The sequence below is a fragment of the Polypterus senegalus genome, chromosome 6 (genome assembly GCF_016835505.1).
Source record: "Polypterus senegalus isolate Bchr_013 chromosome 6, ASM1683550v1, whole genome shotgun sequence".
Classification (NCBI taxonomy): domain Eukaryota; kingdom Metazoa; phylum Chordata; class Cladistia; order Polypteriformes; family Polypteridae; genus Polypterus; species Polypterus senegalus.
This window is the reverse complement of record NC_053159.1, coordinates 132459974-132474884: the sequence shown is the minus strand read 5'-3', so window position 1 is coordinate 132474884 and position 14911 is coordinate 132459974. Positions and strand designations below refer to the sequence as shown.

Sequence of the window (14911 nt, the reverse complement as noted above, 5' to 3'; positions counted from 1 at the left end):
TGCTTTTTGGCTGCCTGTCATCGTCTGTTTATTTCAGTGAGTATTGTTTGTGTTTTTTTTATCCATTTTTTTTAATGCTTCAGGTAATTCTAAAGGTCTAGAAAATACTATACTTTTATTGAACTTATCAGCCCCTTCAGTGTTGTGAATTTTAATCTCCAGCTAATATTTAACGTTATCGTCAATGTTTACTAAAACAATGACAAATAAACAGCAATCAATGGAAGTTGTGCATTAACAGCCTGTGAGTTGAGTAGGCAGCTCAGTACTGTAGGTTGGAAGTTCACAAATAACATCCAGCAGCTTCTGGCTCACGGCGAGTTGCAGGTACACAGAGTGGAGGCTTCGCTGTGCTAAAGGTATTCCTACATTTTTATTTTTCTAAAGTACTGAATATTTCTTGTGTGTGTAATATGCGCAGGTTGCATTGCAAGCACAGCTTGCTGGGTGAACAGATGTTGAAGACGTGTACGTTGGGGTTCATCAAAATGCTGTATGCTGAAACTGTGAAACGGGGTCACGTTGGCAGCCCTGTCTTTGGTTAGTTCCTTGTCATTGTCATTAGAAAGGTTTGAGGCTTTTTCTTTCCTAGACAACAGAAGGATCTGAACACCTCATTTCTTAGTTTACTCGGCAACCCATTCACTTCCTTCATCCACAAGGTGGTGGTGATATTGCTTTCTGTATTCCTGATTTAATTTCATTGAACTCCTGAGTGGACCCCAGTAAATGGATTTTCCCGGGTCCACTTAAAGCCTCGGAGTTCTGAATGGAGTAATATCAGTGGTGAGAAGTTCTGGAAGAATTTAGTTTTTAGCTAACCAAGTGACATTAATGGATTAAATGGTCTTCCCATGTGAGATATTTCCAAGGTCCATTTTGGATGTGCAGATCTGCAAAATGTTCCAATTTCTAATGTCCACAGAATTTTGCTCTGAATCTATCTGAAGTATTTTTCCTGGCTACTTCAGCTGAGCTCTGATGTCTAAATGTCCCAAAAGCACAAGGAGTCTGTATTATGAGTCCCACTGAATAACTGAAACATGAAACTTCACATTCTTTCTTTTGAGTCCGGTTGAAATGATCTTCCTGGGTAGCTTACCTGTGATTTGTTTTATGTGTTTTCATTTGGTACAGAAGCCACATGTTTCCACTAATTTAGCAAACTACGTGAAGTCTTTCAGACTGAGTGACAAATATGTCAGTTATGGGAACTGAGGTCCAGGATAGTTCTGTAGATGGGAATCTCATTCTCAAACTATTCACAATAGCAGGTGTGGTATCTGATTTGAATTTACTGAAACGGCCTCATCCATTTTGTTTTTTGAATTGAACCCCATGAAGTCCCAGTGTCCTCCGATAATCATTGTGATCCTTTAAACTACCAAAGTTTTAAAGCTTCACTTTGACTTGGCTTCAGTGGGCCTTCTTGATGTTCGACAATGGATCACCGATGAACTGCTGGATCCGTGCTGACAAGATACAATCCCATGAATTACTTAAATAAGGGTAACCATTCTTTTAATCTGTCTGAGACAGTCGCACCAATTTCTGTACTAGTGGTCCATGACCATTCCAAGATCTACATCAATTCTGGCCAGCTAAAGACCCACAAATTCTCACTACACATGTTGTGCTTTGGGTCTAGTAAAAGTGGTCTTTCAAAAGAACTCAAGGGCGAGACTTCTTCATACATTTTTTCAGGGCATCCATTTCAAAAAGTTTACTTTTGCCATTTTTAGGTGACTCTCGTCCAGTGGCGTACCTGATCTGTGAGGACTTTCTGAGGTCTGGATCGCCATTGCTCAGTGATGCTATTATCTCTATGTATTGGGACCTTCGTAGTCAGTGCCCTGATTCAAAAGTTGTGTTTTTTTTTGTATTGGTCCCTTTAATGGACAAAGTCCAAATTGCGGAGCAATACCCACTGAAAAAGTTTGTATAATATATTGTAAATGGAGTAGAAGGTCTTTTATGTAGCTGATATTTTTGTTTGTCTAATGACCAGATGAGCTTTGTGTCATTCAGTACTTATTTTTGATTATAATATTTAATTGTCAAATCGTAAAAGTGGAACAGTGTTTGGTGCTGCTACATGTAAGCTTCACGAGACGGCAGTCAAGTTTAGGCCTGGTCATTTTCAGTGCATCTGTGTGGGTTTACCTTCAAAGTTCCGAAGATGTGTAGGTTTGGTTGTTTGCTTCTGAATGAGAGTATGTTGCTGTGCAAAGATGTCAGGCCCTACGCTGTTTCCTGTCTTGCACTAGTGCTCTCGGCATAAGCTCAGAACACCATGACCCTGAATTGGCATAGGCTGGTACAGAAAATGGGTGAATGAGCAGACTTTTAATATTGCAACTCTTGATATACAGGAAGCGAAAGTGGGCAGATAACATTGGAGCCATGGACAATGACATCTGGGCTCTTGATTAATGTGGCTATCCACTTCAGATATTGCTAGGTTTATTCTTTCTGTTCTGTTCTTATTTTGTTTGTCGGGATTTCCTCCATGCAATTATTGGCAACTTCAGATGTGTCATCTTCGGTTTAATCACCCCTATCGAGCTTGGTGTGTCTAGCAGTCAAACCAAATCAAAATTGTAGCCCTCTCTTTAAGCAGTATGATGGAAACAGATCAAAGTTTAATTATAATAGGAGAGGGTGTTGAATTGTTATCGTTTCATGTCTCTAGTAATCATCTTATTTATTTGCAGGCATAAAGTAACGCCATGAGGGCACACCTTCTAACCCTGTTGCTGTTGTGTTTTTCCCGTCAAAGCATATCAGTAAGTCTCCTCTACTTAATCTCTTTTTCTCTGATTCTCTCTTTCCATTCCTCAGGATGGAAATTAATTCAGATTATACGCTATGTTTGGAAAAAGCTCAGCTATTCTCTACTGTATTTTTTTTCTTGATGCACAGAGGCCAGGTGTTCTCATTATTTCCCATTTTGTGTTCCATTCTTTACTAGGGAGTAAAGTACCCATCAAAAAATGAAGCCTGTAACCTCATGATATCATTGCAGTGCTTTCTAATGTCTACATTTTAAACTGAAGGCAACATTTTGTTTAGCTATTCCAAATCCTATAATAGTGAGTGAATTGAAAAGATGGTACATCAAACTGCAGTGTTAAAAGTGGACAGGAATGGTCATAAACGCAAATTCTGAAACTTTTAATTTGTGTTCCCTCAGTTTTTATACCATCTGCTTTCTGACCCCCGATGGCACACTTGTGCTGGTCATGCAGCTTGCAGTTTTAAGATTAGCAGCTCCTTTATTTCTTATGTATCAAATCTATAGGGGATAAACTGGGGAAAAAAGTTTGGACGTGAGCGTCAGTAGGCTTAGTGCCCTAGGAACAAAGTCGCCCAAATTATTCAATAACATTTCAGTAATTATTTACCGGTCTGATGCTGATCTTTCTGATCATAAAATAGGTTGTTACAATAGCAATTGATGAGAAGAATTCGTAGTTAATTGCAGAATGACGGTATTTGAGTGTTCCTCTAGAGTGCCTCTTTCCAATGTACAATTTGTCTCAAAAACTAATCAGCACATCATCATCTTATAACAGGCTTAAGTTTCGAGTTTGGTATTTTTTGTTTGTTGGTCGGTTTGAGCCCAGCAAGATTTTTGAGTCTTTAATATTATTAATAATTATTATTTTCATTTATATAGCACTTTTCTCGCTACTCAAAGCACTTTAAATTGTGAGTGGAGAGCCACCTCATCACCACTGGATGATGGTGATGCGACGGCAGACATTTTTACGCCGGTACACTCACCACACATTAGCTGTTATGTGGTGAAGGGGTGAGAGATAGAGATTGGAAATGGGGCGATTAGGGGGCCAGAATGATTAGACTGTGGTGGATAATTTAGCCAGGACAGCGGGATACACCTTACTCTTTATGAAGGTTGCCTGGGGATCTTTTATGACCAGCGACAGTGTTCTTGTCACTGTACTGGGGCATTGAGATCCACATTCAGACCACAGAATGTGCCAATGACAGAAAAGGATTATTAATACTATTATTAAAGAAATCAGTATAAGAACATTAATTTCAAAAGTATGCACACCAGGCCAATTTCAGCACCAGTTGTTGCTCTTTGGGTATTGTCACCGGTTCATTAAGCCTGTCCAGTGTCATTATACTGCCATTCAAAATATCCTCACCTTGTACTGTTAGCTGCTAATCAATCTCTGTTTTGATTAAGATGTGGCTGTTATCACTTTCCTAGGGGAAAAGAGCCTTCTACGTCCACTGTTATTTGCAGCAAAGAAAGGTTTCCTGTGGAATTAGCAAATTAATGAATTGATTTTGATGGATTATCATCCTTGCCAACTGAGTTGGATATGTGTTTTAAAAATGAGTCTTTGTGTTTTTGGAGTGGCTGCTCTTTTAACAGTCTCTCGTTTTGGTATTCACACCAAGATTCAGTTTTTTTTTTTAATATGCTACACCATAAACAAAACTCGCACTGTTTCACTCCATCTGAACAAGTGTGGTGCTGAGGTATCACCCATTGCATGGCTGCACTCGGGTCCTAATCTGGATCCTGAGTTGATTTGTGGTGGTGCGGCAATGCGCTGGATCAGTGCGTGGTCCTAACCTCATGTCCTACACTTTGTTGTCTCACCTCACAGATCTTAACTGGCATAAGTGCCATAGAGTCTGGGGTGGGCAGCCTGACGTGGGACTGAAACATTCCTCAGCTGTTTTACATGATTAGAGGGAACTTTGTAAGATGACGTTCCCTGCCATCAAGATTCTGCCAATTAGAATGGGACATTTAGCTGTTATTGTTCAAGTGCCACTCAAGACAATTGCTTAGTTTGCCTGTATGAACAGACCAGTATACTTTGTGAGTACTTTTGACATAACCTGCTTAATTGGCTGTTTTTTTTATGTAAGTTTCAATTTCAAAAAAACAATTAGGTTTTGTTCTTGTGGGCATAAATTACGGCTTCTAATCACTTCTTTCCCACTTGAATCAGTGATAAGCTGATAGTCGATGTCAGTAAATGCTTATCTATTCATGCTAGGAATCTCGTCAGATCTGTGTAGAAACACCTACATGAGTATCTGTCTTTGTAACTAACTGGTTAGCTATGCTGGCTACTGATCTGAATTGGAATATCTGTTATTTCATGATGCTTGTTAGAATTGTTTAAATTGATCAACCACAGCATGAAGTTATGGGACAGAGTAGTGGAAGCTCGGTTATGAAGGGAGGTGATGATTAGTGAGCAGCAGTATGGTTTCATGCCAAGAAAGACCACCACAGGTACGATGCTTGCTCCGAGAATGTTGATGGAGAAGTATAGAGATGGCCAGAAGGAATTGCACTGCATCTTCGTGGACCTGGAGAAAGCGTATGACAGGGGGCCTCGAGAGGAGTTGTGGTATTATAGGACGAATTCGGGAGTGGCAGAGAAGTATGTAAGAGGAAAGTGAGACAGTAGTGAGGTCTGCAGTAGGAGTGGTGGATACGTTTAAGGTTGAGGTGGGATTACATCGGGGATCGGTTCTGAGCCCTTTTCTTATTTGCAGTGGTAAAGGACAGGTTGATAGACGAGATTAGACAGGAGTCCCAGCGGATTATGATGTTTGTGGATAACGTGATCTTTAACAAGAGCAGGGAGCAGGTTGAGGAGACCCTGGAGAGGTGGAGATATGATCTCGAAAGTAGAGGAGAGGAATAAAGGTCCATAGGAACAAGACAGAATACGTATGTGAAAGAGAGAGAGGTCAGTGGAATGGTGAGAATACAGGGAGTAGAGTTGGTGAAGGTGGATGAGTTTAAATACTTGGGCTCAACAGTATTGATTGCACTGGCAATCGGAAGTTTGCCAGTTCGAATCCTGTAAATGCCAATATGGACTGCTCTGTTGGGCCCTTGAGCAAGGCCCTTAACCTGCAATTGCTGAGCGCTTTGAGTAGTGAGAAAAGTGCTATATAAATGCAAAGAATTATCATTTTTACAGAGTAACAGGAATTGTGGAAGAGAGGTGAAAAAGACAGTGCAGGCAGGGTGGAATGGGCGGAGAAGCGTGTCATCAGTGATTTGTGGCAGAAGGGTTTCAGCAAGAGTGAAAGGGATGATCTTCACGATGGTAGTGAGACCAGCTATGTTATATGAGTTGGAGACTGTGTCACTAAAGAAAAGACAGGAGACAGAGCTAGAAGTGGCAGAGTTAAAGATGCTAAGATTTGCATTGGGTGTGACGAGGATGGACAGGATTAGAAATGAGCACATTACAGGGTCAGCTTAGTTTAGACAGTTTGGAGACAAATTCAGAGAGGCGAGATTGTATTGGTTTGGACATGTGCAGAGGAGAGATGCTGGGTGTATTGGGAAAAGGATGTTAAAGATAGAGCTGCCAGGCAAGAGGAAAAGAGGAAGGCCTAAGAGAAAGTATATGGATGTGGTGTGAGAGGACATGCAGGTGATGGGTGTAACAGAACAAGATGCAGAGGACAGAAAGATATGGAAGAAGTTGATCCACTGTGACAACCCCTAACTAGAACAGCCAAGAGAAGAAGAAGAATGATGCTTATTAGAAATGGCTACTGCTGGTTAGAGACATCTACAGAATGATATATTTCTTTATAAGTTTAGCTATGTTGTGCAAATACCTATTCAGATTTTTCTGCCTATCTTTCTCATCTATTGATTGATTAGGGACCATTATTCAGTAATTTGTCTTGTTAGGAATTCCTTCAGGTTTCTGACTGAACTCAAAAAGCTTAATTGGAATATTTACCAAAACCATAATAAACTACACCAGTAGTTGGTTACAAATGAATAGATATGAATAAATAAAAAGGACCCCCTGCACAATGGTGAGGCTCTAAAGGTGTTTTCCTTCATTGTACCACGTAGCATCTTCTTTTGTAAAATATTTTCCAAATAATTGTTTTTATTTTCCCCTCAAAGAAAGAACTTGGTAAGATTGCTCCCTTCCTCTATTTTATTCCTGTCGGATTTTAATGATGTTTTCTGGTGTGGCACAGGATTGTATTACAATTGAGATTCTGGGGTCTTTCAACAATGAAGTTAGCGTATAGCAAAGCAAAGGCAGAAGGCAGTGCAAGTGGTTGTGGGATTTGGGGAGCCGTGTTTAGAGTGCCTAATCAAACCACAGATATAAGATCACCTCCTTCCTGTCTGTCCTTAGAGTGGCAGAAAGAGGACACAAGAACAGGTGGCAAAGTCACTGCATTGCAAGAAACCCGTATACGAAATCCCCAGTGTAATGCTCAGTTAAATGTCGGCCTGCTTCCTTCAAACATGTAAGGCATTGGAACGCATTTAGGAAAGAGGCTCTTTAAAAGGCAGGGCCTTATCTCTGTTTGTTTTGCAGAGTATATGCTCTGCCTGTGACTTTACACCAGTTTTCTCTTTCATGAGATATATTTTTTTATTTTTGTGAAGAACCTCATTTGCTTTTTATTATTCACAGATTTACCACACTATTTTTATTGTTATGGCACTCTTTTTATTTTTTGCATTATGCCAAGGTAACTTTTCTATTTTATTCTCTACCCCATATATAATGCAGTGTAGTTTGTTGGCACAACTTGACATGGGGTCTTCAAAGCTGCTTTCCCACTAACACCAGGAACAAGACAAAATGAGACTAACCCTGCCTTTTGTTTTATTTCCACTATATTTCTTTCCTGACAGTTCCAGAATCCACATATGGAAGTTCACAGCTGCTTAGTTCCTGCTGGAATCGATGCGGATATTAAAAGACATTTAACTATACCGTGGTGATTTTTTAAACCGGGACTTGTTTCAGTCTATTTTGTCATACATGTAACTCAAAACATTTTAAAATACATTGCTTTGATCATTTGCATTTTCTTTGTTTTGTGCAAGACGTATTTGCTTTTTCATGGAAAATAGTCATGAGTACATTGAAGATGAAGCAGTTTTGGCTAATGGCCCTGGATGATTAAGTCCATAATAATAATAATACTTCTTTACATTTATATAGCACTTTTCTCACTACTCAAAGCACTATAACAATGTGTATGAAAATATTAAAGATGCTGGAAGGAACTGGTAGCAAAGAACAAAAAATGAAACAATGAAAAACCAAAAAAGAAAAATTTCCATTAGTTTTTTTCTGTATGTGTCTAAGTATGCAGAAACCGATTATTTTCATTAAATGCAATCAGCATATGGGTGACGCTTTCCTTCGAGTTCTTACACATGGATCCAGGCCAATCGGAACTCCTGCCAGTACAGTATGTGCCATTTGTAGAAAGCAGCACAAGGAAATCCACTTTAATGCAGGGACAACGCACAAACTCCACAAAGATACTTCACCCTCCAGCCTGATGTCCACTCCGTCTACGCCTGCAGCTTTTTTTTTAGGCAGAAGAACTCCTACAACTTCACATGTGCCAGCTCAAGGGAATGTATTGAGCAGCTGTTGAAGTGTTGTGTAAAGCAGACACAGAATGCCATTGGTCAGTTAAAGTCACCTGTTTTTGAGAGCCACATAGAGCCCATCTTAGCTGTTTGTTATTTCCCACTGTGGACTGCCCCTGTAGGAGATTCTGCAGTCATCCCTTGAGACATTTCCCACTGTGGAAAGAACAAAGTTAAATAAATTCATATGCCAGACTGCTCTGTGTAGGTAGAAAAGTTGAAAATGTTATTTAGCTTCCTGGAGCTAATCTTCTGTGTTTTGTGGCCTGGTCCAGGAGGCTGCCTTCTGTATGGATCTAAAGAGAAAGACCGCATCATTCATGGGCTACATGAGGGTGCACTGGTTTGGGTACATTGACCCTGGTTGAGCTTCCAGTTCCTGCTTGGTATTTGCATGTTTTCTGTGACGATTCCAAAAACATTGAAGACAGGTTACTGATTGACTCCAGATTAGGCCTTTGGGAGGGAGTGCAAATCATAGCCTAACCGCTGTGTAATCCATTTTAGGGTAATGGCTGACTGGGCCTTATCCTGGCAGTATTGTGTGGAAGGTCTGATCCAACCCTAGATGGGGGGCACCAGTCCATCAAACGTCCCACTCACTCACAAAACACAGCCAGTTGAGCGTTGCCAGCTAACTTAAACAATACGTTCATTTTTGTTTCAATTCAAGGTTAATTTCTTCACACATATGGTATCTATTAATTTGCCACATAAATGTGCATTTAAATGTGAACTGTTTTGTGTTTTCTTGCAGCTTGCAAAGGGGCTTACTGTATGGGGACGGTCAATGAGTCCATAGGTGAATGAAAAAGACTTCAAACTTAATATGTCCACTTTACAGCAGCAAAGATTTTGATTTAAGAAAATATGCCTTCCGCATTTATGAAGCAGCCTTGTGATAATGAAAGAAAAGTAAAAAATAATTGTTTTATTTCCAATTCTTGGAACTATTTTTCTTGAGGTTCAGAATACATTTTCTTTTGGCTTGTCAGCTCACGGTTGCCGTCATGAGTGGAATTATAACCACCCGCACAATTTACAGTGGTGTGAAAACTATTTGCCCCTTCCTGATTTCTTATTCTTTTGCATGTTTGTCACACAAAATGTTTCTGATCATCAAACACATTTAACCATTAGTCAAATATAACACAAGTAAACACAAAATGCAGTTTTAAATGATGGTTTTATTATTTAGGAGAAAAAATCCAAACCTACATGGCCCTGTGTGAAAAAGTAATTGCCCCTGAACCTAATAACTGGTTGGGCCACCCTTAGCAGCAATAACTGCAATCAAGCGCTTGCATATAACTTGCAATGAGTCTTTACAGCGCTCTGGAGGAATTTTGGCCCACTCATCTTTGCAGAATTGTTGTAATTCAGCTTTATTTGAGGGTTTTCTAGCATGAACCGCCTTTTTAAGGTCATGCCATAGCATCTCAATTGGATTCAGGTCAGGACTTTGACTAGGCCACTCCAAAGTCTTCATTTTGTTTTTCTTCAGCCATTCAGAGGTGGATTTGCTGGTGTGTTTTGGGTCATTGTCCTGTTGCAGCACCCAAGATCACTTCAGCTTGAGTTGACGAACAGATGGCCGGACATTCTCCTTCAGGATTTTTTGGTAGACAGTAGAATTCATGGTTCCATCTGTCACAGCAAGCCTTCCAGGTCCTGAAGCAGCAAAACAACCCCAGACCATCACACTACCACCACCATATTTTACTGTTGGTATGATGTTCTTTTCTGAAATGCTGTGTTCCTTTTACGCCAGATGTAACGGGACATTTGCCTTCCAAAAAGTTCCACTTTTGTCTCATCAGTCCACAAGGTATTTTCCCAAAAGTCTTGGCAATCATTGAGATGTTTCTTAGCAAAATTGAGACGAGCCCTAATGTTCTTTTGCTTAACAGTGGTTTGCGCCTTGAAATCTGCCATGCAGGCCGTTTTTGCCCAGTCTCTTCTTATGGTGGAGTCGTGAACACTGACCTTAATTGAGGCAAGTGAGGCCTGCAGTTCTTTAGACTTTGTCCTGGGGTCTTTTGTGACCTCTCGGATGAGTCGTCTCTGCGCTCTTGGGGTAAGTTTGGTCGGCCGGCCACACCTGAGAAGGTTCACCACTGTTCCATGTTTTTGCCATTTGTGGATAATGGCTCTCACTGTGGTTTGCTGGAGTCCCAAAGCTTTAGAAAAAGCTTTATAACCTTTACCAGACTGATAGATCTCAATGACTTCTGTTCTCATTTGTTCCTGAATTTCTTTGGATCTTGGCATGATGTCTAGCTTTTGAGGTGCTTTTGGTCTACTTCTCTGTGTCAGGCAGCTCCTATTTAAGTGATTTCTTGATTGAAACAGGTGTGGCAGTAATCAGGCCTGGGGTGGCTACGAAATTGAACTCAGGTGTGATACACCACAGTTAGGTGATTTTTAACAAGGGGCAATTACTTTTCACACAGGGCCATGTAGGTTTGGATTTTTTCTCCCTAAATAATAAAACCATCATTTTAAAACTGCATTTTGTGTTTACTTGTGTTATATTTGACTAATGGTTAAATGTGTTTGATGATCAGAAACATTTTGTGTGACAAACATGCAAAAGAATAAGAAATCAGGAAGGGGGCAAATAGTTTTCACACCACTGTATATTCATCTTATAATCCTGCGTTGCTTCTGCAATTCTGTTTACAGTAACTGCAGCGGTTCTATTGTGCCATGGTTTGTAACAACAGACAGATGCGCGCTCAGATAATATAATAGGAAACTGCCACTGCTAAAGTGGCCTATGTGTCTGTGTTTGCCCTGTGATGGAGTGACACCTTGTCCTGTTGGTGTTCCTGCCTTGCGGCCAGTTCTTGTTACCATAATCTGCAGCTGCCCTCTGACAATGCCCTGGATAAGCAACTTTGGAAGATGAATGGGTTATTATTATCATTATTATTGTGCCTACAGCAGAGAAAAATGTGTGTATGTCAGATGCTAGTTGGGGTGGGCATCAGTGGGGGAGTTTTGGTCATTTCATCATTTTCCCAGAAGAGCTGATCTACTTTAATTTTGGATTTTGTTTTAAGCTTTTTACTTCATGGCTGAAAATTATTTGTACATTTGGTTCATTGGAGCTCATTAGGTAAGTGTGTATGTCAGTTATTGCTGATCTTTAAGTGTAGTCGATTTCAATTAGGCCCATAACTGCTTCTGATCTTGAGATGTAGACTCTTGGGATACCTTGATTTTTGTAAATGACCTGGTACGCATACAGCAATTTTTTTTGTTTTGGTATAGTTTATGATGCTCATTTTGTGGCCAGTTGTCCCACGACCCTGCCCTGATGAAGCAGATTAGGAAGATGAATGGATGTCTATCTGTTCAGTTGTCACTTGATTACATAGTACATGCCTTCTGTATATTCTCTCTTACTGAAGCACACATGCATTATCAGTCTAGCAGTGCTTGGCAGTCTTTGTGGCAGAAAGAAATAAGCATCTTTTTAGTGAAAGAATACAATCAGTCATAAGTGGACCTATTTCAGGTATTACCATCTAGTTGTCTACAGAACACAGGCATCAATTCACATCTGCATTTCAATATTCAATAATGGATACTTGGTGATGACTTTCCAAGGAGAATCCACTCCCCTTTGGCCAAGTTCTGTCTATGTGTTCCTCGAGCTGTGGCAAGGAATCTCTCAGTGGGACTGAAACAGAGCCACGGAGGAAGATGAACAGAGTAGTTGATGATGTGACTAGCACAGCTAGCCTCCTTTTAAAATGGATGAATCACATAACAATATTATGTGTTTTGCTTTTTTACCTTCTTAAAACAACATAGATATGCTGTTTTGCAATATGTGTGTAATCTCAAGATGTGAATTAATATTCGATCACTTTTTGGCTTGAGAAATTGACATAGTTAATTTTAAGGCTCTATTATTCACTTATAGACCTTTGTACCCTTTATTCTCATTGTAAGCTGCAAGAACAGAGACAAGGTTTTAAAATTTATTTTAAAAATGGCTTTATTTAGAATACATTTTGTATGTGGCAAATTAATATATGCCATGTTCGTGAAGAAAACTTCAACTTGAAAAATAGCAGACATCATTTAACGCTACACATTTGCTAGTTGTAATAATGAAACCCCGGCAGACGCAATGGGTAACCTGCAAATTGTACCAGGTGTGCATTTCAAACTCAGGATGGTCGATCAATAAGGCAGCATTGCTACCACTGTGCCACCCTACCTCCCAATTGTCATGCATTCTCTGTTTCATATTGCAGTGTCACATGGTGCTTCACAAGGCAAACAATTTCAAAAGAGTGTTGAATATTCAAACTGAGCATGACAATAAATTTAAAAAGAGGAAGTATAAGCAGTTGGCTCTTCCTTGTTCCTTCTTTGCCCCGAGTCCTGCCCACATATGTTCCAGCTCACAGCAACCCCCCTGTATTTGGAGGCACAGGTTTAATAAGTGATTTTGTTATTTTTTTCCATTCTTTTTTTTTTTTTGTTTGTGTTTTAGTTAAACTTTCAACCCTCGGGTCCATTTGATATCAAGTCTAAAACCTCTAATATACACTCAGTGGCCAGTCTATTAGATATAACTATTTAGTACAGGGTAAGACCCCCCCATGTATGTCCTCCAGAAGTATGGTTTCAGCATGGACCCTGTAAACATTTTGTTTGATGCTGACTCGGTGGCGGCATATGGTTCCTTTAGCTACCCATTTATGCTACAAATCGCCTGCTCTGCCTCCTCCCAAATGTACCTTATTTAATCTGGGACTGTGCAGGACATTGAAGCACACCAAAGTTACTGTTACATTTGTTTAAACTGCTTGAGATGATCGTTGTTTTGTGACAATGGCGCATTATCCTGCTAGAAGTATTCATTTAAAAAATTGGAGACGGTGGCCATTAGGGAATGCACTGTCGGTGCCAATGCTTTGTTAGTCCATGGCATTGAAGTGCCACTGAGGTGGTCTTGAGAGATGTAACATGTTCAAAACAAACATCCCCCACACCATTACACTACCACCAACATTCTCTACTGTTAATTAAAGGCAGGATGGATCAATGGCAACATTTTTTCCCCATCTTCACCCATTCAGTCCTGGTGGTCATATGCCCACTGTAGTCCTATCTTCCTGCTTTTATGAGACGGCAATAGAACCCTGATGTGGTGTGGTATTGCTGTAGCCATCTACTTCAAGGGTCTACCACTTTTGTTCACACACTACTTTCTTCACACCATGAAGCTCACATATGAGTGTTTATTGTCTTTCTGTTACCTTAACTGGGTCTGCTGAAACCACCACCTCTGATGCCAACAATCATTCCACAGTCATGGTCACTTTGACCATACTTAGACAAACTCATCTGAGCCACTTGATCATGTCTGCATGCTGTACATACTCCATTGCAGGCACATAATTGGCAGTTTAGACGACCAGCGTACCTATGATGATGATGATGTTTATTTTTATTGTTACTTCTTAGGCTGATGCCTTTATCCAAGGCGGCTTACAACATTTGACTTATGTTTGATTACATTTTCTTTTGTTTTCCAAATTGGAACACCGGCAGGTCAAGTGGCTAGCTCTTGGTCACACAGTGTCAGCAGCAGGATTTGAACCGACAACCTCAGGGGTTTGAAGTCCTAAGCCAGTACACCACAAGTGCACTGTAGTGAAATAAAGTGGAAACTAAATGTATGTCTCCATTTATTTATGATGCACCACACTGCTGTCTTTCCTGTTTAACATTTTCATTTCTTCTTCCACATGCCAAAGACGTACAGAACAGGTTAACTGGGGACTCTAAATACAGTATGCCCTTTATAGGACAGTGAGAGTGTACATGAAATGAGCCCTGTGGTGAACTAGCATCTCATATAAGACTGATTCCTCAATTCCTCCCAATGTTGCAGTAACATGACTCCCGGCCTGGGCCTGAAAGAATGGATTCTTTAATGGACAGACAAATTGATCTTTTTGATTGCAGTATTTTGACAGAGTTTACAACTGTTATTACATATGGACCTGTGCAAGCTGGCCTTGAACCTTTGGGGGTCACTGAATTAACTACTTATATTTCTTCCTTTTTTTATATTAATCTTCTGAGACATAAATGGCATCACAGTGGCCACACCATGCCAGAGTTGTAGATTTAAGTCTTTATCCTGGTGCTGTATGTATCAAGCTGGCGTGTTCTGCTGTGCTTTTGTGATGAACAAACCTGACCATGTCTAAGTGAATGTGGGTATACACACCCCACAATATACTGCCACTGTTTCCTGCCTTGCACTCAATGCTGCCAAGTTTTCCCCCAGTTTTCCAGTCCTAAAATCTGATTAAGCTGGTTCTCAAAGGGTTGGGTGGATGAACCATGGAGGAAGACAATGATGGTTGTTAGATTTGAGAAAAGAGTGGTAGCTCGTGGTCTGTTTCACAAAGAACAACATTAGAGATAGCT

General features: G+C 40.2%; 1 protein-coding gene across 1 annotated transcript in view; it reads left to right on the top strand.

Annotated features, from left to right (window-relative positions):
• The first annotated feature begins 230 nt into the window (after positions 1-230).
• Positions 231-14911, top strand: part of LOC120531631 (alpha-2-antiplasmin-like) — a 30464-nt gene continuing 15783 nt past the window's right edge. The window contains exons 1-2 of the mRNA XM_039757219.1: positions 231-359; positions 2715-2786. Of these exons, the coding sequence (XP_039613153.1) occupies positions 2730-2786 (57 nt within the window). The 5' untranslated portion in view covers positions 231-359; positions 2715-2729. The remainder of the gene's footprint in view (positions 360-2714; positions 2787-14911) is intronic.